Below are 26,881 nucleotides of genomic sequence, written 5' to 3' on the forward strand. Positions count from 1 at the left end.
AAAAAAAGTACTCAGGAGCCAAGATACAGAATTTTTAAGTTTTAAGTTAACAAGGAAGTGGATGGGAGTCTAGATCTTCGAAAAATCATATCTCCTTGGTCTTTGGGTCAAATTTGAAAAAAGAAATGTTTTTTTCTTTTTTTTTTTAATTAAAATTACGTTTTTTACGTCAGTGGCAGGATTGGTAAACAGGAATAATTACGTCAATTACGTCAGTGGCAGTGAATGAGTTAATTTCCTGAACCGATTTTCTGACAAAGGTCAGAGGTCATGTTTCTGACAATCATGAAAAAATTGTTTGTTCATACTTGTCCACCTGGCTGTCATTGACTTCAGTGCATTCCATCGATCCTCCGGCTCCAGTTTGCCTCACAGACAGTGCATCAACGTTGCATGCCATGGTGTAGAACATTTACCTTCTTTACGTAAACCTTACTGGTGGGGTCTTCTCATTGCCAGGTGAGCCCGTAGCAACAGTGGCAAGACGGCACATTGAAAGGTCAATTTTAGAATTGGCATAATAATGACTAAATTAGGATAAAAAAGGGGGGGGGAAAAAGAAAAGAAAGTATTGCATTGGACTGGTTTTCTGCAGTAAATTACTCAGAATGATTATTGGCAATGAAAGAGGCTATTCAGGTCTCTAGTATTTTGTCTCCTTTTACGGCCAAAGGAAGCTTCTCTTCCTGTCTTCTGATAAAGAAGTATGTATTGTCATCATGTGAGTGGGCACTCGCCTTACAGCAAGGAGCTCTCATGCAATGTTCAACACAAGACATTGACTAACAATAGCAATTATGGTAAAGAATTCCACAGTTATCATTACTCAAGCCTTTTGTGCGCCAGAGCCAAGTGTGCGTATAAACAAGAGCCGCAGGGCAGAGCTGCTAAAAAAAACAAGGCTGAATTTGGATTATTGTGGAAAGGAATAAATGTTGTGTGAGACCTGTGTGCAGGAAAGACTGTTCTTTGTTATACTGTATCTTCTCAGGCAGATTCCACAGTGAACTTCATTTGAGTGTGTTTTCAGTTAGGCTGCATCTGGCGACTGGCGGGCCGCGCTCTCTTCTCACGATGCCAAGCTCTGTCAAAGTACACTCGAGGAATGTGTGACAGCTTCATTTTGTTGATAAAGTGGACTGTGTGTGTGTGTGTGTGTGTGTGTGTGTGTGTGTGTGTGTGTGTGTGTGTGTGTGTGTGTGTGTGTGTGTGTGTGTGTGTGTGTGTGTGTGTGTGTGTGTGTGTGTGTGTGTGTGAGAGAGAGAGCGATATGACAAGCCTTTTGTTTATCAGTGACCACACATGCTGAGTCAGCCAGCCTCACTCCTTCCATGCTCTCAATTCATCTGGGCTCGCCATCCTTTTCCTCATTATCTCCCCCACATATTGTTCCTCAAGTTTTTCTTATTATTATTCCTATTATTTTTAACCTAAAATGTTATGAGCCGTTCCTCTGGAGCAGTTGGGGGTTTAGTGCCTTACTTAATGGCACTTTTCCAAAGAGGATAGAGCTGTTGTTCCCAAACTCTTCCAAGCCAAGGACACCCAAATAGCCATTGCCTCTGGCTGTGGCCCAAGCTCACACAGGATGCGGGATAAACAAGTTAAATTGGAAGTGATGAAACCAAAAAAAATTAACTGACAGAATTGGACCTGGAACACTACTAAATGATCTTTGTGGGGTTCTCTCTCTTGATAGGATGACATTGGTCTCCTGACCTGAAAATGCATTTTATGTCTATTAACCCATTAAGAACCGATTCTATAAATGTCTTCTAAATCAGTTTTCTGAAAAACCTATGTTGCTGTATCAGTGGTTCTCAAACTTTCTCATGTCAAGGACCAACCAAATTGATGTATTTGGTCGCGGACCCCCATCTGAAAATATTTAGTTCCAGGGACCCCCAGAAGCAAAGATTTGAGTTAAAAATGTTCGCTTTAAAAATATATATATTCAAAGATTTGCACAAATGGTCATCAAAAATAGCAGATCTACAAGCTCATAGGGCGGCACAAAGTGACGCGTGTGTATCTGCTATTTCTAAATAGCCAAAGTATAAAATCCTTTTTTGCTCAAATCTAAATAAATGACACAGATCCTTTCCCGGTTTTAATGGGTTAAAGAGCTGGAGAGACGTGGAGACCGCTGTTACTGAACAAACACTCTATAGTAATAATTACTCTCAGAATGTAGAGCTTTAACTGCTATCACTTTCACCACCTTTAATCTAATTCCGAGTATTATTTCATGAGGCATTGGCAGCGCGATCACTTCTATGACATCAGTATATATGCCTGTTTAACTCAAGGACACCATCTTGCTGACTCTTGTTTCTCTCTGTAAAACAGACTAGTTGTACTTGTGCTCGAGGGAACTGGGAAGTCCTTGTCTGTGTTTGTGACTCCCTGTCGGTCCTGTGCACTCATTAATGATCTTGATTGTGATTACATGTGTTGTTGTGGTCTGTCATAACTGGCCAATGGGCACAGTGCTGTCGGTGTGCAGAAATCTGCTCTCCTTGGACTCCTTGAGGAGAGAGGAGTCACTGACAAGGAGACTTGGTTAGCCCTAGGGACTAGGGACCCTCCTGTTTTTGCCCTAAGCTAAATCTGGGGCGAAGATTTTGACTTAGTTTCTTTAGGCTATGGGCCCCCGTTTAAATTAAATTAAATTGTCTAAATGTCATACTTGTATAAAAGAAATCAGTACGGTGATACTGAAACATATTGTTAGAATTGTAACTTTGAAGCTAATTAAACTACAGTGACATTAAACTAAACTACTCTTTTGGCAGGGGACCCCCTTGACAATGCAACTGGTTTTGTACACATAAGGTAAAGTATGCAGAACCAGCAATGCTAACAGTAGCTCGGCAAAATAAATCAATCCCCCCACTTCTCAGTTATCCCAGCGTAGACCAAACTGTCTGTTGAATTACTGTATGTACAGTGGAGTTTTACTTGGAGGCTTTCGCATCTCCAGCCCTCGCCTCACATTTTTGCTGATGCCGGGGTGACCCACCTCGTTCTGATTAACATGAGATTGACTTTGCAACAGGGCTCGCCACAGACGGAGGCCAATATATCATGTCAGAATCAATTCATTCAAATCTAATGTCTTTCCTCCGAGCCGCTGCTCCCCTCTGCCATGTCGATGCCCCCCCATCGGGGGCACTTTGGCCCAGAATACACAACCTCCTGATTGACTGGCTGCCTCAAGTGCATCTTCTGATAGATCAACAACAACATAGATCATTCACTCTTTATTAGACTCTCAAAGCTTGTTTTAATTTGTTTTAAATCTACCGTACCCAACTACCTAACCCAATTACCTAACCCACCCAAAGCTGCAATTTGGAACTTTCTTTTAGTGGATAAATTAAATCTGTACGGTAGAGTATGTTAATACAATATAACGAACACAACTGCAGTGGTTGGAGGAGGTCTCCCTTCTCTTCCATTGAGAGATGTAGACCCGGTAGGAACACCACTGGTTAACAAGACGTATTAGAAAAGTTAAAATACCCACTGGATTATATCTCCCAAACATATTCAAAGGGCAACGCTTCGACCGTTTAGGTCTTCATCAGTCAAACAGTTTTTGACAGACAGAGAAACATTCATACCAAAGTCATTGACTAATGACAAATCATAACACCTGTGAGCCAAATGAAGCAAGCCAGCCCATAGACCAATCACAGGGACAAATCAAACCCTCCTGTCTCTCCACCCCTCAGAAGAGGGGTCTGTCAAAAACCATTAGCCTGATGAAGACCTAAACGGGTTTGGGAGCTATAATCCAGTGTGTGAAGACTATTGCCTCATTGAACTAACAAGAGGTATTGCCTGAAGCTTAAAGTCAAGGCACAATATCTATGCTGTCCAAGTGAGCGTCTTAGTTCAGCAGTTGTAATTTTGGATTTTGCAGAATCCCAGGTAAGGCATAAATCTCACTGATTGCAGTTTCAAATGGACAGTAGTTGAATAGCACTAACGGTACACATTATTTGATTTCTGACCTAAATACCATGCATCACAATGTACAAGTGCTGAATGTTTGAGACTTGGGAGGTAGTGCAGAACTTCGTTAGTTTCAATCTGGTGGAGTACTTTGTAAGTTGAAATCACATTCTAATCATTCTAATTGAGGTTGTTAGTGGGATGAAATGTCTGGAGATGGAGGGACGCTATAAACAATGGATGGAAATCACAGCTTTGTTAGATGGTGGGATAGAACAAGGGTTGGTGTGCAAAGGCATGCTGTTACTCTGGGGGAATCTGAAGAAATAGAGAAGAATGTTATTATGGACACAATCCCAACAAAGACTTAACCACTTAGACCCTATGTTGCCCTATCTTATACTTCATCGTATGACGATGTCACGCAAAAATAGCCAATCTACAAGCTTGTCAACTTGTAGATCTGCTATCTACAAGTTGTCTATTTTGGTCATTTTCGACCAATTTTCCACCTACAATTCCATGTCCACAGGACGACAGGTTAAACGTTGTTAGGTCATAGGCCATACAAATGCCAAATGCTGTAATTATTTGCTAACAGTGAAGTTTTAGCTTGGTACAGGGAGTTATGGATATTGTACTTTCAGTTTATTTTTCTCGTTTTGAGAAATGCAGCAGAGACATTTTTATTGTTCAAAGATACATCATCGGACATGTTGGTTTTTTGATTGTTTGAATACTTTATTAGACAGAAATGTAACAGCACGAGGTACAGTCAGACATTTGAGCTAAAATGATAATACAAAGAAGTTTCCATTGTGGTCCTATGTATTCAATTCATCAATATAGCATAACAATAACAAACAGAAGTGCTGTAGTCGAATCAGTTTGTTTTGGGAGGTCTGAAGCTTAGTCTTTAGTAACATTGGGATGTTGGAGAACCAAGAGGTGCAAGCATACAGTAGTCATTGAATGAGGGCTCCAGCAGTCCTCAGAGCACTTTCGTTGACAAAAGAGAAAATTTGGCCTTTGCTTTGGTTGTGTATTGTTGTTCTGTTATTATTATAACTCAAGACAACGTCAGGAACACAGTCAAACTTTATTATTCACTTTAAACTCTGACAAGTGACTCTCCTTCTGTGAATGACATTCTCTATCTCCCAAAGCCCCATAGTCAACAGCGCCCCCATGAGGCACATATTTACCATTACTGTTGCATGATGTGTACTCGAGTACGGAAGAATTTTGGCCAATGTGAATGCTGGCCAGGTGGTAGAGGCCAATCGTACTCGGGAACGGTTCGAATCAATCGGACCCAGTCTGAATCCGCCCTAAGAGCTTCCTCAACTTGCATTTTGTCCTCGCCCGAGACCAGGAGTGCTGAGTCATCAGTGAACAATAACAATTTGCAGTTACAGGCAGCTTTCATGTTGTTAATGTATAGAAGGAACAGTAACAGCCCTAGTATGCTTCCTTTGGGAACCCTGCAGTTCCCTGCGAGGGACGAGGACATGGTTCCATTGATATCAACCACTTGTTCTCTTCCCTCAAGGTAGGATTTCATCCAGCTTACAGATGTGCTATCAAAACCAATCATCTTCAGCTTATTCAGTAGAATTGAATGATTTACAGTGTCAGTAATCAGTGTCAGTAATCAGTCAGTATCTTTTTGGAGGTACAGCATGACCATGCATGTTCCATTGATCTTACATTGGGTTAAGGATATTATCAAGGAAATGTAAAAACGGGTGTTTGATCGGTAGGCTGTCATTAAGCTCTACTGTAACTGTATTGTTGTAATATCCTACAGTGTCGATATTATTGATACCATGCTTTCTCATCTCTTGATGAACTTAATTTATTGATAAACTAATTAGATCATTTATTTACTTTGAAAGGCCTGATCTAAAGTGCATGTAAGAAAAAAGTTTGATATTTCTCTTATACTGTAGTACCAAAGAAAAGCTTAGGTGAATCGTTCTGCAATGAAAACAACCCACTCAAAGCCTTAAATAATACTCTTTTATGCCCACAAATTTGCCCTGTGAAAATGGTATTGAATAATAATTTTGATGACACACTTTGTGTATGGGCATAGAAATGAAGACTGATTCTGCTGGCTTGCAACACCATGAGTCACTAACTGACAACTATAACTCCCAAATTATTTTAGTTGATTATTTTGGTATAGAAGTGTGTGTGTGTGTGTGTGTGTGTGTGTGTGTGTGTGTGTGTGTGTGTGTGTGTGTGCGTGTGCGTGCGTGCGTGTGCGTGTGCATGCATGTCTTTGTGTGTTAATTTGTTCCAGATTACATCTTATACTTGTCTACAGTGTATATCTCAGACCATAAAAGGCATGCTGTCTCTGGCAGCCTGCAGCATTTTTCTCTGGGTTCTGTTTTTTTCTTCTTATGAACAACATTGTGTCCATAACTACTGTAAACTCAGTGGAGGCTATCAAAAGACCAGATTTATATGATCTATATTCCTAAATATAATGTGTATGAACATTTACGGAAACAGTCAGTTCAGATCAGTTAAACAAGGTTTTCAAAGAAGTCCTGCTTAACTCCCAAATGGTGTGAACTGATGAAGACCATGATGAAGACCTTTTAGTTCGATACGCGTTGGTCATAATTTGCCTTGTCCAAATTAAATCCTTAATATATTTTTTCTTCAAAGACGGAGTGCCTTGGATTTTCTTTTCTTTGCAAGTCTGCAGTCCACACCATTTGGGAGTTAAGCAGTACTTCATTGAAAACCTTTTTTGTTCATATGTAATAATTGTGACAGGCCTCTATAGCAGGGCTTAATTAATGAAGGAGCGGCCCGGAGCTTGGCTCCAGGACCTGCCTCCTGCACTCCGTCACCTCTAGAAGGAGCTCTGTCACCTCAAATACACATATGTTTTTATTTGTATTAATTCAACTTAAACGTTTTCCCCGTAATGTCCCTCCCGTGACAGACCATGGATGAAATGCACCCGAGTTATTGGTGTAAATCTCCCCAATAATCATGTTCTAATTCGCTGTGCCTTGCACCCCTACTGTTATGTAAATTATGCAATGCCGTTGTCAATATTTACAAATTGATGAGAGGTTTAATTGGAACTATTACTTATGGACACGGTGGGAGAGAAAAAACGTCACAAGAGGGAATTGAAGAGTGATCAAGTAAACGTGTGTTCTCTCCCCTCCAAGTTTTATGTCAGTAATTAACAGTAACGTTAATGTTACGTTGATGTGTATCTCTGTCTGTCTGTATTGTTGACACAGTGGTCAGTGTAAAATATGGCTTTTTTATATAATTTGATTCTTTTGACAAAATAAAAGTTACATTTGACATAAACAAAATAGGGATGATTGGGAGTAGTAAAGTGCCATACAAATGACCACAGCTTCAGTGTTGCCAAGGGGCTATAGACTGTCCCGTAATAGAAAGGTCATAAGTTCAATCTCCCAAATGGCCAGTTGCCAACCTGTCTGAAAGCTGCTGAAACGTCCCCGAACAACCCCTGCCTCAGTGGTGGGCACAGAGTTCTCCGTGGGCAGGCAGGGGAACTTCTTTTATAACATTTCTCCAAGTGTCATTCGACATGCGTGGCCTCAAGGGATCACAAGCTCAGTGTTTTGTCAGGGCACAAAACTCCATGGATGCCCTTCATAAGAACTGCAATGTTGATGGAGGCCCCCTCGGCCAAGGTTTGATTTGTAAAACAAACCACTTAACCACTCTTAGCCAAATAGCATCCCTATTCTGAGGAGAACATGTAGTGAAAGAAGTTGATCTACAAATTGGCCACGCATCGCAATGTGACAAAAAGCAAGGGGCAAGGATTTTTTTATATAATCGATTAAAACAATTAGTTCTTAGATTTGGATTAGATTTAGATTTTGAGATATCTAGTGTGCAAGTGGACATTTTGGCCTAATGGTGGCACTAGAGGAAATACCATAGCCAAGAGTTCAAAACATCCCTATCCGAGTGGATCAGATTTGAATTTAGGGTAGTTCAGAACCAAGAAACAGGATTGGGATCACTTTGATATCCGATCTGTGATCATAGAATGATCTCAGCAAACATTATGTCAATAGCAAAGTTTGATTAATCAAATAATATATTTATCCACTCAGACAGGGATTAAAAGTTTTGAACTCTTGGGCCTGGGGATCGTGATAAGGTGCACAACAAATTCCATGCCAATCCAGTCGGTCATTTTTGAGGACCAAAGTGGTCGACTGACAGCCGTCCTTGGCCTCTTAAACCCTATACTTAGCTGACCGGATTCCCAAGGGCTACACTAAATATCACAACGCGGTACACTACGACACGTTGTGAGCTTGTAGACCTGCTATTTTTGGTGAATGTACACCCGGGAAGAGGGATGCTAGGGATTAGAACTCTGCCCACTGGAAGGGTTTAAAAAAAAGGCAACATGTTGATCTCTTTGTGTTTGTAGATGGAATAGAGCAGTGGTTCAGGAGTCTTTGAGGGCGTTCCAGGGGGTCCCTTGTGAAATTTGTTAATATAGGATCAAAATCAGTTTAAGCGCTTTAACCATATTTTATACTTAGGCTATTGAAAATATTTGAAAAAAATTATATATTAATGTGGTATATTTTGAAACATTTTAACAAAAAAAAATGTTGGGGGGTCCCAGGCCCGAACTATTTTCAGTCTGTGGTCAAATACATATTAATTTGGTGTGTGTGTGTGTGTGTGTGTACCGGCTGTGTTGTATGCATGCATACTGTACATGACTGCTGACTGAAATGTTGTTTGGTGGTCTATTTTCCACACACACGGCTGTAACAATAATGTATGGCTCTGCTGGCAGTGTGCCCTGGCTAATTGCAAGCATGTGTCTCAAAATGAAGGCATGCCCATTTAGCTGGCCCTTTTTATGTGTTCAAATGTATACACGCACGCACGCACACACACACACACACACACACACACACACACACACACACACACACACAGGTTTGTAACTATACTTGTGAGGACATACATTTTTACGAACGAGATTTTTCCCATTTTGTGCCATTAATAACCATAACACTAAAGCCGAACATAGCCGATCTACAATGAGCTTGTAGATCGGCTATTTTCGGTGCACCGGTGTGCAACTAAATATAACTCAGGTATAGCTCTGACGGTAACCCCTAAACCTAATGTCTAATGCTAACCCTAAACCCAACCTGACTCTTTTTTTGGAAACATACCTCAAAAAACGTTTTTTAACGATAAAACGAATCAATTTCTTGTCAGTAAAATGGTCCTCACAATGTCTATTTCTCAAATTCTACTATACTTGTGGGGGCATTTGGGCCTCCTCACAATTATAGTAATGCAAGCCCACACACACACACACACACACACACACACACACACACAAAACTCTACGCATTTACAAACACTCGTTTTTTTTTCCAGTCAGCCATTAAACTGCGAAGCTCAACTGTCAGCACAAACTGCAGAGCAACTCTCAGACGGCGGTATCTTGGCTATTGTTGGGCTTGCGTGACGGCTCCGTGTACACTACAGTTAACTGCTCTGGTCGTGTTAGGTGCTCATATTCTTTTATTTGCTGAACAGTCATTTGGGTTTAGTATGAAGGCGTAACTGGAGGAAAGAGAGCACAGACAAATCATCACACGCTCGACCGGACAGCACGCTCACAGATGTTGGAGGATAGTTAATCTTATTCCTCTCTCTCTCTCTCGCTCGCTCTCTCACCTAATTTCCTTATTTGTAGTGGAATTTTCCACACCCCAACAATAACATTAGAAACACCTGTTAGATATCATATCGACGGGAACTGCTCCAAAAGTAACTTTATTTTACATCTCACCTTTAATCCTGATAATAGAGGAATGTGTAGGTGCAACCACAAGAAACCACCTGAAAACCGTACCTTTGTGAAACATGGGCTATTCATAAACCTCTTTGGCTCAGTTGGGGTGTACAGCTGTTTTTAGATAGGAAAATATTAGATAAAAGAATATCGTAGCTACAGCCCCAGTTGTAAATTAGAAGCACATTCGGTATATGACACAGACTGACCTCACGGTTTGCTGTACCAACATTTCCATTGCATTTCTGTTGTGATTGTATTGATAACATCTCTCTGGCCCCAGAGGACACACAGTCAAATCCTTAGTGTTCATTTATCCAGATTGAACTAAGAGAGTGTGCAAATGTAGTGAGTTTAAATGAGTTTAAGTACCATTCTGGATTTTACTGTGTGGTAAAATGCCCAAAACACACGTACACTTACTGACTGTCTGTGTAGAAAAGGCTCTGTAGTGGCCTAGTACTGAGCCAATTGATTGCCATGGCAACCTCAGCTAGAGTTCTCAAAGGGCCTGAAAATTAAGGCCCGGCCCTAACTGGGCCCTAACTGGGCCGGCCCGAGGCTCGACCCGGCCTGAACAATTACCATACGTTTAGGCCCAAAAAAAACAAAAGGTGTCATTATGTGATTAATGTCCTCAAAGTCACGCATCCAACAAGCTTTGAACTGAGCAGATTGAACCTTCCGTTCCAGAGATAATGGCCAAAACATCTTGAAAACGGCCACTTTGGCCGATTTACGATCGCCGATTTTCAATTGAGTTTTGGCCGTTTTTCTTTAATAACACGGGCTAGGAAGGTCGGACGGCGACAAACTAGATACCTGAGTAAAGTTCACTTTGAACTGCATCCAAGACATCCACTGCAATTTCCGTCGGCCTTACCGTTCTTTAATTTTTTGGGGGTAATAGATTTATTTTTCTTCTTTTTCTTCACAGAACCCAAGGCTTGACCCGGCCCGACTAATTAGCATAGATCTTTGCCCAAAAACGTCGGGTCGGGTGGGTTAGGGCAGAATTTGAGAACTATAACCCCAGCCTAGGCCTGATTAGGTGAATTCCCTACACCTGCTAAATCCCCCACACCTGTATTTTGATTAGAGTCAGTTATGTCCACTCTCACTCCTCAGCCACTCACTCACACAATCATTCCAAACAGACTCTCCACTTCACCTAGCCCTGAAACATGACTGTCATACCATGACAGTCATGGTGCCGATTCCCCCTGGTCTAAAGTTGTGTTCGATTTTTTCACATTGCCATCTCTCACATAAACATAAACGTTCAGATTTCAAATATAAAGTGCTTACCACCGAGCCACGGATGTTACAAGGCGATGCGGACCACGATGAGTACCCGTATCTCCCGTATTGTTCAATAAAAAGCATTTTAATCCCATCGCCGGCCATTTTCTTTTTTTGATTTTTTTTGTTTTGTAATGTATCAGAGTGCAATACACCTCCCAACCATTAGTGTCGCATGGTTGAAAGTATCGGAGACAATTTGGAGAAAATGGCCGGCGATGGGATTAAAATGCTTTTTATTGAACAATACGGGAGATACGGGTACTCATCGCGGTCCGCATCGCCTTGTAACATCCGTGGCTCGGTGGTAAGCACTTTATATTTGAAATCTGAACGTTTATGTTTATGTGAGAGATGGCAATGTGAAAAAATCGAACACAACTTTAGACCAGGGGGACTCGGCACCATGACGCTTGTATACAAGCGTCATGTGAACCATGGCTACACTTCACCAGGACTTCTCCCCTCTTCTACCTTTGAGTTAAATGTTTACTAACAGGTGAATTTATACTTTGGTTGTATGTGAAGGAAATGTTTGTGAGCTATGCTAATTCCTAGCCTCCATTAGCCAATGCTGTGAGTCAGTTGGTAGTAGTTGTTTTGTCCAAAATGATTTATTTGTATGCTGATTGTACATTCATATTGAATGTTATTCCGGTCTTTATTTTGTACTGTTATTGATATTATTATGTCCTGTCCTGTATCCGTGTCCTGACCGACACCCCATACTGGTGAAATTGCCCAAACCACTATAGTTCATTACAGTCTGCTTTGTAAAGTGTTTGTATGCACTTTAAACAGATTTCAGTTAACCAGTATACTAGGTCCTCTCCTTTTTTTCTTTTTATACCAAATTTTTATAGTCTAAAGCTCATAACGCAGCGCATTGTGAGCTGCTGTGAGCTTGTTTTATTGACTTTTTTCAGTGAAGAGATTTGGTGTAGAGGGAAAAAAGAAGGGGACCAAGTAGAGACCCCTGGAGGAGCCCGATTAACTGAAGTGTAGGGTTTAAGTGGTTAAACCTTTTAGCACAACTTTGGCAGCATTTCAGAGACACACAGAAGACCGCTTATACTCTTACGGCTGTTATAATGAATATTGGCCCTATACCAAATATATAGCTAGAATGTTGTCGATAATCGTGGCGTGTTCTTCAACAGAAGGCTGGAGGAGTGAAGCGAGGTGTGGTGTGAGACTTGTGCTGCTCATCCGTCACCATGAGTTGGAGTTTCCTGACGCGGCTGCTGGAGGAGATCCACAACCACTCCACCTTCGTGGGCAAGCTCTGGCTCACCGTGCTCATCGTGTTCCGCATCGTGCTGACCGCCGTCGGAGGCGAGTCCATCTACTACGACGAGCAGGTCTGCTGATCAGGGTCTACTAGTCGTTCCCCGTACTAAACTAAAAACTAAAGGTGACGGAGCCTTTCAGTGGGCTTCTGCAGCTCAGAGACTTTGGAATGCCCTTCCACGGGTCTTGAGAGCTGCAAAAACGCTACTGTTTGAACAAGCATTTCCTGAATGTCTTTGATTCTATCCTCCATGTGTATGTAATGTGTCTACTCTCTTGTTTCTGAGATTAATTGTACAGATTGTGTTCTGTTGCTTTTAATTATTTGAATGTTTTATGCGGTTTTAAATCCTAAACCACACTGTGAGCCCTCTCTGTGACAAGTGGTATATAAATAACATTTACTTACTTACTTTACTTACAGAGCAAGTTCGTGTGCAACTCGGGCCAGCCGGGCTGTGAGAATGTGTGCTATGACTCCTTCGCGCCGCTCTCCCACGTGCGCTTCTGGGTCTTCCAGATCATCCTGGTGGCCACGCCCTCTCTCATGTACCTGGGCTACGCCGTCAACAAGATCGCACGCACGGAGGAGCGTCTAAACGACAGCTCGGGAGCTGCGGCGGGTGGGACGTCACAGATGAAAGACAAGAAGCAGCGCTACCCGGGAACAAGGAAGCAGCACAGGGCCATAGAAGAGGCTGAGGAGGACCAGGCAAGTAGGGCTGCAATAGGCTCTGTGCATAACTGTAGTCCCGGGTTTCCAGAAGGTGGCATTATATTTGTTTCCTGTTCCAGTTCAGTGTCCCATAGCCTCGTTTGATTAGCGCAGCAGCAGATTTGAATGGGAAACACACATAAAGGTGTCATTTGTTTTTCCAGTTCAAATCTGCTGCCGTTTCCTGTTCTGAACTGGACCAGGAAACGGTTAAGCAGGGACTACAGTTATGCACAGAGCCTATTAACGATTATTTTTTCAACGATTATTCTATCGATTACTTACTTACTTACTCGAATAATCAAGAAGCGCATTTTCTTTGCTACATGTTTTTTTTTCATCATTTCATGATTAGCCACTTCTCTACGTATACTTCATACAGCAGTATCACGCATAAGTTGTGAAAATAGCCTAATTACAAACTCACAACGTGTCGCATCGTGACATGTTGTGGTGAGCTTGTAGATCTGATCTGATTGTTTTATTTTGAAAATAAAAGCTAGGCGAAAGTTCAACCCCACCCGAAAACAGATTATTTTCATAATCAATTAAATCGATCAGTGCGATTAACCGCTGCACCCCTAACCAGGAGGAAGACCCCATGATCTACGAATTGGACAGCGATGACGACGCTGGGGTGGCGCCCAGTCGAGGCGGCCGGCGAGGTGCGGGCAAGGCACGCCACGACGGGCGCCAGCGCATCAAGGAGGACGGACTGATGCGGATTTACGTCCTCCAGCTGCTGGTGCGCTCGCTGCTGGAAGTGGGCTTCCTCATCGGACAGTTTGCCCTCTACGGCCTGAGGGTGCCCGCCACCTACGTCTGCCAGGGCCTGCCCTGCCCCCACAGGTGATGCCAAGGTTTTAAAAACCACTGGTTCTCAACGTGGGGTCCGGGGATAACCATGGGGTCCAAATAGACCCTTAATGTAGCTGCGTACTCCAGCCGAACAGCCAAAATGTGTTCAGTTCAGCTAGCAGGGCCTGGCAGTCAGAATCAGAATTATTGTTACTTCCACAATACACACTAGGTATACAAGGGAGCAAAATACAGTTCTCCGCAACTCATGGTGCTTGTCACATTTAAGAACAACAGACACAATAAAAAGAGGAAAAGCCATTTAAAAACGTGAAAAAGTAGATAGAGAGCAGACAACATTAGTAAAAAAAACAAAAGTGCATTCAAAGTGCAATATACAGTACTATTCAAAAGTGCTTATCCCAAAGTTTAGCTGTTCCGCGCCTCCAATATGTTTTTTGGCTGCTGTATGTATTTGGTCAGACATTTGAGGTGGGTGTGATATGTTTAGTTTTGTTTCCGCATGCAGCCCGGCTACATTCTGCCAGCAAGCAGCGTTGGTTTTGAAAAGACGGGGAGGTTCTAGTCTCACGAGCCAACCTCCAAGAGGTACAAACACCTCTGAAATCCCTCGCTAGTGACCATCCAAAAACACAACATATCGCAAGAAATTGCAAAACCTCCATTCCTCTGTTACAAACAGTGCAACAGGATATCCAGGTATTAAAACCACCGGTTACAGCACTGGCTGGAAAAAAAAGCTTGTCTGTCTGTCTGATGTTTTTCCTGCCAGGCCTCTGGTGGGCCCTGGACCAGACGTTGGAAACGGTGTTCTAAACATCATGTACATACCTGATACTACATGTGTGTATATATATACTATCTGCGTATATCTTTATTATTTATTTTACCTGTTTCTAGCTTCTGTTCTTTTCTCTCCTGCTCTTAACTCTATCCTCTCTTTTCTCATGAAAAAGGAAATTTCACCCACTTCTTTACACCTGTAAACCTGTGATGTGACAATAAAGTCTGATTGTGATTGTGATTCTCAGTGTGGACTGCTTCGTGTCGCGGCCGACCGAGAAGACCATCTTCCTGCGCATCATGTACGGCGTCTCCCTGCTCTGCCTGGCGCTCAACGTGTGGGAGATGCTCCACCTGGGCCTGGGCACCATCTGCGACATCCTGCGCTCCCGCCGCCACCATGCCCCGCTTCCCGACCGCCGCGGCCCGCTGTACGGCCTGACGGAACCGCCGGCGCTCAACGAGGCGAGGGAGGGGCCGGCGGCGGCCGGGGGCGGCGAGTCTTACGGCAGCTACCCGTTCTCGTGGAGCGCCGCCTCCGCTCCGCCGGGATACAACATCGCCGTCAAGCCCCTCCTGGTCTCCAACGGACTCCACGACCCGCAGCCGCTGCGGTTCACCGAGCTCAGCAACAACGCCAAGATGGCGTGCCGGCAGAACCGCGTCAACATCGCCCAGGAGGAGCAGCGGCGGCAGTACGACGACAACCTGACCACCAGGATCGGGGGCGGGGACGGCCGCGAGGCGCCGCAGAAGTCGCCCGACGGCCGTCAGACGCAGGATAGGCTGGAGGTGGCGATCCAGGCCTACAGCCAGCAGCACGGGAACAGCGGCGGCGGAACCCGCTGCAAACCCCAGCGTGAGCGCAAACCCCGGCAGGCCTCCAAACACTCCAGCGGCGGCAGCAAGGTCGACAAGGACAGAGCGAGCAGCAGCAACAGCAGCAGCAGCAGATACGAGGAGGGCAAGGGTTCAGAGTGGATCTGATCACCTACCGCTTAAAGCCCGATTCATACTTTGTCGTGCGGCGTGCCAAAAATTACCTTCTTCTTTTGTGTGTCATCCTCAAATGTCCAACTCAGCGTCTCTGGTCCCACTTGGAAGAGGCCGGCCTCCAAGGTTTGGTCTGTACAGGGGACAGGTGGTAATGGGGGGTCTGTACAGGGGACAGGTGGTGATGGGTGGTCTGTACAGGGGACAGGTGGGGATTATGTGTCTGCTCAGGCTCACCGCACTCACATGCTGCTCTGTCTGCCAAAATCCACTTCTTCATAGGCCAAAAATAACCGATCTACAAGCTCACAACACGTCGCGGATGCCAATCAGTCTCAACCTTTTTCATTTCAAGAACCCCCAGTTCTATTAGGCCACCGACCCCGATTTGATGGGATTCTTTTTTTTATCTCTGCGTGACGTGGAGTAACACACTCCTCAGTGTTTATTTAACTCTAGTTTACAGACCTTTAAAGGTCCGTTTGGACTTCTGGTGGTCCCTGGACCAGACTTTGAGAAACAGCGGCGAATGCGACGCGTTGTGAACTTGTAGATCTGTTTTGATGGCACAACACCGTCGTGTGACGGGAGCATAAATTAAGCATTACATAGAAAGGACTCAAAACCATCCCCCCCATAATGCCACATGCAGCTTTCTTGAGACAGGGTGAAGTCATGCGTAGAAAAACTATTACAAATATATATATTTTGTACACTTACAGCCTACTTAGGCACGCATGCACACACAGTATTTTGTAATGGTACAGTATCTCTGATTATAAGTGGTATAAGCTCAGGGACAGCTGTGTATATGGCCAGTGTTAAGTTTAATACTAAAATGTTCTTTAAAACTATAGCTTTCTTTACAACTACTATCAATCTAGTTCATCAATCAATCTACTCATAATTTGCTTATCTGTAAATATTCTCCAGGAAGTAGTTTCTGTATGTGTGAGAGAAAAAAACAAAATGTGTCACAATTTGTGACAGAGAAGTTCCAATTTGTTTGTATTTCATTTTCAATTCGAGAAACAAATTGATTTCTTTTAGCTGCCCTTTGGTGATGTGGCGGCCTGGGGAACTGGTATAAGACCACAGCAGCACTAAATAAATGTTGCTACATTAACATGTACAACTGTCACATTTCAAATGAATGACCATTACTGTATAAGTGCTGTCTGTGTTGAACCACTTACACCCATACAGTATACTTCATTGACCGGGGTCCGCCAAGGGTCTATATACTGTAGGCCCCCTCCTTTTTTCCTGCTACACCAAATCTCTCACCGAAAATAGCGATCGATAATCTCACACTTTGTGAGCTTGTATGTCTGCTGTTTTCACCTAATGTTTGCCTATTTTCGCCTGATGTTTGCCTAATATCACATGCCCAGAATATGGACAGTAGGGTTCATGTGGTAAAAGAAAAAAGGGGGGGAAAATAAGTAATGGAACGTTATACTTATTGAGATACCTTTTGTATCTGTTGTTCAAAGATGCAAGTGCAATGGTGCTGTTTTTTTAAACTCCTGTTATGGTGATGAGAAGCTGTTGAATAAAGTGCCTTACCTGCTGTGTGGAAGAACAACAATGTAGGGCTGCAACGATCCATCATTTTCATAGCGATTTATAATCTCCCCCCAAAATACTAAATTGATTAGTCCGATCAACCACTAAAACCCTACTTTATACACACAAAATACCCCAAATAGCCGGTCTACAAGGTCATAACACGGCAACGCGTATAGTGAGCTTGTAGATTGGCTACTTTCTGTATTTTTGGCCCATTTATGCTGCTGTGTTTAAAAATTGAAAGAGGACAGAATGGGGGGGGAAAGAAATCCACCCTCCAAGATTGAATTAGAATTGTCAGATTGCTTTTTTTTTTTTTTTTCAATCAACTGTTGCACGTAATCATCGCTACGAACTGGAATGAGGGCAGTCCACTGGCTCCACCCATTCATATGCTGTAGATTTCAGGACAGCCTATCGTCGCTGTTCGGTAGAAACCCTGTATGTCCAAAACTGTTACTTTTCAGGAAATGGAATGAAAAGAACCTGTGTTTAGAATGGCTCCAATGTAGTTGTTATTTAAGGTCTTGTTAGGACTTTCATTGTTTCAATATTTATAAAACCCACTGACACACTTAAAGAAGTAGTTCACCCAAAAAAATACTTATTTTCTATCAATTACACACCCCATGAAGCCTTGAATTCATGGAGATTTTTTGACGCATTCCTGAGCCAATAATTTGATGACCGGGTCATCTGTCAATAGGAGACTCAATAGGAGACTTTTTGAGTCTCCTACCTACAGTAGCAGTCCTACCGGAGACTCCGCCGGTCATCAAATTACTGGCTTAGGAATGTGACCAGAACAAATTAATTCAAGGCTTCATAGGGTGTGTAATTGAAAATAAGTAATGTTTTGGGTGAACTACTCATTTATCCACTTTAACTTTAAAGGTTTTTCAAAAATAGCAAAAATAGAAGATCTACAAAGCTCTCAACGTGTCAGGATATTCTTGCTACTTTTGTGTGACTAGTGATGAAGTAGGGCATTCATTTATGATAAAACCTAAAAAGTTGAAATACAGCGATGCAAGGTTTCTGCCCAACAGCAACGATATGACATTACTGCCATATAGAAGTGAGAGAAACTTAAAAAAAAAAGAAAAAGATGTAACACTATTTTTAAGTTAAAATTTTACTGTGATTTGTGCCATTTGTTTACTTTTTGCTGTATTACTCTGGTTTGTGTTTTCATGACATAACATTTCAATACATGGGTTGACGGTGTTTGGATACATTTTAGTTGTCAGTGTTCTAAAGAGTAGTGTTTGTGTTCTTAACCACTTCAAGGTCTTTACCCACTGGGGGCGTGAACAAAACGAAAATTCTAGTATTTTGCAACACAACTATTCATGCAATTGATCATTGTCACACAGGTTGATGCATTTATTCGAGGTGAAAAATTGTCTGTTCAGAAAAACAAATTCACTGTTTAGTGAAAAAATACTTTAGGCAAATTAAATGCATGATAAAAACGCCCCTGGTGTGTACGAACCTCAAGTCCTATATACTTCATCGTATGGTGAATAGTGAAATAGCACATCTACAATCTCATTGTGTCGCATGCGTTGAGCTTGTAGATCTGCAATTTTTTGCACATTTTAAGTTTTGCCTATAATGACAAGCCCAAAAAGTGGTTAAGCCTTCATCAAAGGTTTTGTACAACATAATGTTCTGTTAGGTGAGACATATGGCTCACTTCTCATTTATTTATAGTTTAAGTGTTCACCTTACAGTATAAGTTACAGTGTATGTTAAGTTTATGTGGACCAGCAGTTTGTTGTTTCTTTGGGTCAAGTAAAAGTTTTGTCTGTCAAGCAACACATATTGTTTTAGGCCTTTTAGCTTATTTTCAGACTGAAATGTCATCAAGGCTAAGTGCTTGGCAGGTTGTACTGTGCCACTGTTTCCATTTTGTGGGAAATGTTTTGTATGAAAACGAGCATGTTCAGAAGTACAAGGGGTCTGAGTAAATAAAAGGAATATTGTTATATATGCAGCGTTTGTAAACTCATCACACTTTAACACTAAATAGAAAATAAAACCAAGTAAAATGAACAATCGATAATAATAAAAGAAAGAAAAGCAGTCCACTGTGTATGAACTGTTAAACATAAGGTGGTGCAGAATGTGCTGTATAGGCCAGCAGAGGTGTGGTGTAGCTGCCAAGATAAGACAGCTATTTTTCTATATAAAATCTATGTCGTTGCTGTCGGGTAGAAACCTTCTCTCCATATTTTAACTTTTTGTGTTTTTTCATAAATGAATGCTCTACTTGATCATACTGTAATGTTTTTTAATTTGAGTCCTTGAAAGCACGACAGAGACGATATAGTGGTTGTGTGCAACTTGTGCAGGAGTGACAAAACTATTCATAGTGCAAAAAACATACAACACGTTGTATTTTATGTAACACTTTATTGCCATCTACTGGTCAATGTTGGAGAACCCACAGCCTTTTTTTAAATATATATATATATTTTTGGGGCTTTTCTGCCTTTAATTGATAGTGTACTGTGGAGATGGACAGGAAACAGGGGGAGAGACATGCAGCAAAGATCATCTGGAACGGGACTCAAACAAGTGATGTGCTGTCAGGCTGCATTAGAGCCTAAGTGCCCGGACTGCTAGGCCAGCGGTCCAGGCCAAGAGAACCCACAGCCTTGAATTAACATACTGCTGTGGTTCTCAAACTTAAAAATTTCAAGGACCACCACTTTGGCGTGCATTAGGGCCACGGACAAATGGACGGGTCCATTTGGTTCCAGTTAGAATCAGAATCAACTTATTGTCACATCACAGGTTTACAGGTGTACAGGAGTGGGTGAAATTTGTTTGTGTGCAAGCTCCATCGTTTTCCTTGTTTCAGGAACAGAAAAAGAAAAAGAGAGAAAGGAGATCAAACAGTAAATACAAACATGTCAAGGATAGTTAAAAATCTAGAGATATCTACATACACATAACACGTCCAGCTGAACAGTAGTACATGAGGTTAGGCATATGGTTAGGCACAAAGGTGGCAGCTTCGGTAGGTCCACAAAGCAGTATTGTACATGAGATGAATTGCAAACAGAGTATCAGCGTATTGTCAGGTTCAACCACATAGGCCACAAAGGGCTGTGACTTCCACAGGTAAAGTCCACATGGAAAAGTTAAGTCAGTCCAAGGCCAGCCTGATGACAGGCGTGGTCATTCCTTGTTCAACACTCTGATGGTAGCCTGGTGGAAGCTGTTCAGAAACCTGGTTACAGACCTGTAAGGTTCAATTCATTTACCTGGTCCCCAGACCCCACTTTGAGAACCACTGCTACGGTACTGTAAGTGGAAATTATTCTTTATATGCATTAATTTAATTATGTACCCAAATACATATTGTGTGAGGCAGCTCTCCAGTGGCTAAGTCGGTTAAATGTGCTTTTAAAAAACATGCAATACAATAATCCTTGCGTACTATCCACAGACATAATTAATAATGTGGGGAGGGTTGACCCATACTGTATGAACGAACATAAAAGAGACGTTTCAGTGAATTGTCCCTAGTCGTGAAATTATTTCATGACTAGGTCATGTCATGACTTGGCTCAGTAGTCCTGGCAAAGAAGGGGGAAACACGTGTTTCAGTGGTAAAAAGAAACCAAGTATATTTTAAACCCACATTATACAAAACACCATAAACTAAAGGGGACAGACGGGAATTCATTGGATAAAGCAGATCTGAAAGACAGTGAGAGCATTATAACAGTGTGCACATGGAAAAGAGGACAATAGCATATCTGTGAAATGCCTGAGAGACATGAAAACATCTTCCATCTTCAGTGGGTGAAATTTTGTACAAGTTTTGCTTTCTTACGGCTTTTGTACCGATGACGATGCTGAAACGGAGGTGATCCACTCGATACTCATATGGGCACGGTTGACCTGGAACTCCATATTTGGACATCGTGACCTCACCATAATGACAACGCAAGCATCGCGTCACATATTTAAGCAATGCATTTTCAGTGAAACAGTCACATTATCTATCCATCTGAACTCTCTGTGGAATTGATGTCACAGACATCGGAGCACCTACTGCGAGACTTCCCAGCACTCTTCAGGAACCGTCACCTCCCACCCGAGTGAGCTTCCTTCAACCACAGGTCTTCCAAAGTAAACCCGAGTCAACACAATACAGGATTCAGACCCATTTCTCCATACTCAGTTGTAAGACACTCGAAGCCACCCTCGGATCACACAGGCAGACATCACTGGTTAGTTTCTGATCAGACAGCCCTTTTAGAAAAAGTGCTGACTATTTTGTACAAGTATCTTCCAAAGTGAAGTCTTTCTCACTCTTGTCTAAGATAGAGTCAGTATTGTTATGGGAAAAAAGTTGACAGTTGAATAAAAGCTAACAGAGAGAAGTCACATAATTGTCTGCGATATTCAACAGAAACGATGTCCTCAGGTGAAGGAAAACCAAGCAGTCCAGTTCTTCCAAAAGACAGGGGCCGTTTCTCAGTTTCTTCTCTGCTACAGGATGAGGAGCTCCTCCGCTACACTGAGATCACTCCGAAGTCGGAAGCACCAGCTGGAGCTCAGCTTCACCTCCTCGGCACCTCACTTCCGTCCATATGTCCATCAAGTTCCCTTGAACATTATGACACAAGACAATATCGCCTAGATTCATCTCCAGAGGCTGAAGATGGGCGGCGTTCTTATAGGGGTGTGAGATCACCATGTGTTGTTGTCGAACCCTCTACTACACCGTCCAGATCCTATTATATGGACCAGACAGCGGGCGCGTCCGAGAGCAGGGTCTCCGAGGCGTCTTCAGACAGGACCCACACACCGTCGCTGGGATCGTCCAGACAAAGCAGTCCAAACTCCTCAGCGTCTGTGGAGAACTTGAACGAGATGGAGTCCGCCTGTCTGTCGGCGATGAGGAGTTGGCAGCTGTCAATCGCGGATCAACAGAACCAGGAGATGAGAGGAGAGAAGGAGAGGTTCTTTTCCCTCAACACAGAGATGGACAGCCTCAAACAGCAGCTGCAAGCCTGCCAGACGTCCAACCAGAGGAAAGACCACTTGATCATGAAAATGAGCCAGGTATTGGACGAACAGAAAGAAAAAGTGGAGAAGATGAGAGGTCTGACCCGCTGGAGACTGAGGCACGCCGAGGCCAAAGAGGAGGCTCACGCTTCCCTGAAGGCTCAGCAGCATTACCATCTAAAGCTGAAGCAAAAGGTCTGGTCCGGCTGGTACTCGCTGATCCACACTCACTGGAGGGACCATGTGGAAGGGGTCTATCGCGCCAAAGCAAAGGAGGCCTGCACCCGCCTGTCTGCAGAGTACGAAGCCAAGATTGCAGTTTACCGCGAGGCTTCAGAGAAGGACCACGCTGAGATCCGGAGACTGCGAGCAGAGCGAGAACGCATGAAGGTAGCCTTGTGTGCTTTCAACATGGAGGCTCTGAACTACACAGAGCTGCCTGCTGACGATCTCCCTTCGGCCGGTGATGGTCCATATTCTGACATAGCGAGTCAGAATATGGATGGCCAGTATCCATCTCGTCCGGTGTCGTCTACACCACGGATCAGTCCGGTCCACCTTGACTCTCCCGGGTCTCTGTCCCATTGTGAAACAAGACAGGTAACGCCCGCTCAAAAGAAGAAACCCTCAAAAACGTCCAGCACTCAAACAAGACAGGTCAATGGACGCGTGGTGACGCCCGCTCAACCGAAACCCTTAAAGGCGGTGGTGACACCTCGCTGCACACCGTGTCCTGACCTCGCCAAGACCTCCCGCACCCACACCCAGGGGATGGGGGTGGCTCCGCCAATAAGATGTATCAGCGTTGAACGCCCTTAACCCAGCAGCTACACAGTTACACAGCTCACAGTTGGCCGGGCAACAGCTGCCAAGTACCCCAGTTTGTCTCAACAGAGCATCTCTGGAGCAATGACCCATACTAGAACACCCTTCAACACGCACATGACACACACTTCGTTAAAATCGTCACGTAAAAGATGCTGTACCGTACATTTCAAGAGTGCAGTATGTCGACTGCACTTTTGAAATGTACAACAATGCAACAATTTCAGAAATCTAGTTATTTGGAATAATATTTGAATTCTCATTCAATAATAATATTAATAATAAGTCCCTTATTCAAGCCCAGAGCCCATGAACATGCTGTTCTAGGGCTTTAAGGATTTTTTTGTTTGTTTTTTGTCTCTAAAGACCCTGTCCCTGTAAAGCAGAAATAATGTCATGTGTTTTCTCAGTTTGTCATACCACAGAATGTGTAATTAACCAACCAGACACATTTGATTAGTTAAAAACAATTGCCAAGTTTCACAAATTAGGTTTCGAAGGCGTGAAAAAACGAGCAGTATTGTTTTTTTGTATGTGCTCATAGTGTGACACATACACCTCATGATATGAGATACCTCCTTTGTATTGCTAGGTAACTGAGATGGTTATTGATGGAGACATCGATATATTCAAATGCCAGATATGTATTTGTTTTGCACATTTTCTGGGGGGATTCTAATGTTATTGTTCCATGTAGTTCCTGGGACAATAACTAATTAACAGAAAGGGATTTGGAATGTATTTGTGTATCTTTACTATTTTACCTTATATACAGTATATTTAATATTTTTTTGTTTATTGTTACTAGGATTCTAGATCATGAATACACTGCCCGCCCACGATTCCTATGTATAGAAACACCCCTGACCATAAAGGCCCTGACACACATAGAATCTCGAGACACTCGCGTCAATAAACTCACTGTTGCATGCATGCTTCTATGCACTGGGTTTGTTTGTGTGATATTGGTCTCATGAGCACTCTGCCATCAGGGTTGTTGGGAAGTGTGATTGTCTCAGACGCTCAGTCCAAGTCCAAGCCCTTTACTTCATGTAAGCAAAGTTGTGAAGGACAGCGCATGCAACAATGATGTCACATGCCCTGGCTGACCCTCGGGTGGTGAAGGCACTGACATTTTAAAATGCCAAAGGACATTTCATTGCGTATATACCGTGGTTCTTGCATGGGCATGATTGTACAGTAGCTGCCCTCTGCTGCTGTCTGGGAGCCAACAGGAAGGGCTCACAGCAGGATACCCCCTGTCTACCAGGATCAGGCCACGGAATCCACCTGACTTGAGAACACAAAATGCAACAACTAAGACTACATAAATAGCAGGGTAAAACTTTGTCGGGTGGAAACCTCATATGTCCAAAACTGTTAAAATTCAAAAACAGCAAAAGTAGCAGATCGACAAGCTCAAAACGCGGCATTTTGCGTTTCGAGCTTGTCGATCTGCTACTTTTGATGCTTTTGTGTGACGCTGTAGTATGATCAAGTAGGGTAATAATTTACGAAAAAAACACAAAATGTTCAAATATGGAGATAAGAGGTTTCTGCCCGACAGAAACGAAGATTATCAGGCATCATGCATTGAGCCAGGCCACAATGTAACTGCACTGCTGAACAGCAGGTCAGCATCACAGATCATCTGAAACAATGAGATGAGATATGTTGAGGTCATTTAATGCACATTATGTATGTAGTTACAGTAACTATAAGTCATTCTTGAATTCATCTGCTTCATGGTCACTGGCAGGGCATTTCATCTGCACATAATATATCAGGGATTTAATTGCCAAATGGCAAACAGTGGCTTTACATACATTTTCAGCATCACCTACTGAATACAAAAACATCCCACTGGCGAAGAATCAGAGTGCAATACAGACAATCTCTGGGATGGCCAGGGCATGCATGGCTCTGTGCTGTGCTGTGTGATACTTTTGGACTTATCAGCCTAGAGCACTGATTCTCAAACTGTGGGCCTAGGCAAGTGGGCCTACCAAATAATTGGCGAAACATTACAATTGTTATGATAATATAACATTAATATTAAGTGATGCCAATAAATAAGAACTTAGTTCCATTGAGCCGAGGTGGAACACAATCGATTGATTGATCATTCAAATAAAAGGAAAAATAAACAAATGCACACGGCCCACACATCTGACCAAGTGGTCAGGTGGGGGTGGGCCACGAATGCTTTCAAGATTTTCAAGTGGGCCCTGATCCAGAAAAGGTTGAGAACCACTGGTCTACAGAGGTAGCATGCCATCCCCTGAAAATCTATAACACTCATACAGATGATCATCCTTAAAAGACAATGGGTCCAATCTGTCACTAAAAACGTGTTCCTGTTTGAAAGCTCAAGATGAGTGCCTGCATCATCCACTATGACTAACTACATCCTCCAGGAAACTGTTGCACTGTGAAGCAAGCATAAACACAATTAATATAGGCCTTTATATACAGCATATATTGCCCTTATCGCTTTCATTGAAAACACCATTGCAACATTGCCAGCCATTTTTTATCTCAAGAACTGCAATAATACTATCAAATATACACACACACACACACGCACACGCACGCACACGCACACGCACACGCACACGCACACACACACACACACACACACACACACACACACACACACACACACACACACACACACAGAGAGAATTAAATGTGAAAATGACATTCGTTTACGATTGGATTAACAGCTATTTCACAAAATGAGATGGCTGAACAGATCAAATATAAGGAACTGGATTAATAACCTGGTTTGGAGCAGGCTATAGCTGCACAGAGCAAATCACTTATGTGCCACTGCTGATGAAACAGAGTCATGGAAAAACATAGCTGGCTAAGTTATCCCTGCTAGATCACTCTGCTTTGTGCTTTCAGACAAGAGATCCACGTCTTATGGAAAATACCTATAATATGAGACAGATGTATTCAATTCTGCACTTACTGGAAATGGATATGCATGCAGGAAACATGCCTCTCTGGCCTTCTGAAGCCCTGGGTGTTTCTGAAACAAAAATTTAAACTCTGAATAAACTGCATGCCAATAAGAAAACAAAAACAAAGTTGCCCTTACAACTCTAACTATAGATTGTATTGCCTAATCTAGGGATACTGAGAACAGACATATTGCTATGATAGTTAGGTAGCCCATAGTATTAACACAGAACATATAAACCCAATACAGTTTGCAGACAGAACAAACAAAAGGACAGACAAGAAAGATTATTTCCATTGTGTCTGACATATCTATGATAGTTAGGTAGGTATAATCAGCATTGAACATAATATAAACCCAATACAGTTTGCATACAGAGCAAACAAAAGGACAAGAAAGAAACATTTTATCTGCCATCAAGACTCAAGATAAAAGAAAGAAATCAAGTCACTGATTTCAATACAGGTGTCAGGTGCATTTGCATCAATGTTTTGTTCTGTGTCCTTTTCTATGATAACAATAAACACAATACAATCCTCAAGCTTGACCTCAGGGAGACCATGACACCAGCAGATGACTGTTCATGTGCAGTAAAACCTTTCACAACAACAATCAGTTTATATTATAATTCCTATCATTTTATTTTTCCATGTCCTTCACAGTCTCCATCCTGGGAAGACAGAAGGCTAATGTAGACTGGTGTGCAAATACCCTGGATTGTTCTGTATTCTGTAACACAATGTCAAATGTGTTTTTCTTATGTTTG

General features: G+C 42.6%; 2 protein-coding genes across 2 annotated transcripts in view; both read left to right on the top strand.

Annotated features, from left to right (window-relative positions):
- Window positions 1–19,228, top strand: part of LOC308105375 (gap junction gamma-1 protein-like) — a 31,652-nt gene extending 12,424 nt beyond the window's left edge. Inside the window, exons 3-6 of the mRNA XM_080456055.1 lie at window positions 12,280–12,480; window positions 12,834–13,121; window positions 13,714–13,973; window positions 14,975–19,228. Of these exons, the coding sequence (XP_080312181.1) occupies window positions 12,337–12,480; window positions 12,834–13,121; window positions 13,714–13,973; window positions 14,975–15,713 (1,431 nt within the window). The 5' untranslated portion in view covers window positions 12,280–12,336 and the 3' untranslated portion in view covers window positions 15,714–19,228. The remainder of the gene's footprint in view (window positions 1–12,279; window positions 12,481–12,833; window positions 13,122–13,713; window positions 13,974–14,974) is intronic.
- A 2,500-nt stretch (window positions 19,229–21,728) lies between these two features.
- On the top strand, window positions 21,729–23,141 carry LOC308104955 (centrosomal protein POC5-like; the record flags this gene model as incomplete). Its single annotated transcript, XM_080455594.1, has 1 exon — window positions 21,729–23,141. One exon carries the CDS (start codon window positions 21,729–21,731, stop codon window positions 23,139–23,141), a length of 1,413 nt encoding a protein of 470 aa, XP_080311720.1.
- Between the last annotated feature and the right edge of the window lie 3,740 nt (window positions 23,142–26,881).

Source organism: Gymnoscopelus braueri (genome assembly GCF_963280865.1).
Source record: "Gymnoscopelus braueri genome assembly, chromosome: 17".
NCBI classification, from domain to species: Eukaryota; Metazoa; Chordata; class Actinopteri; order Myctophiformes; family Myctophidae; genus Gymnoscopelus; species Gymnoscopelus braueri.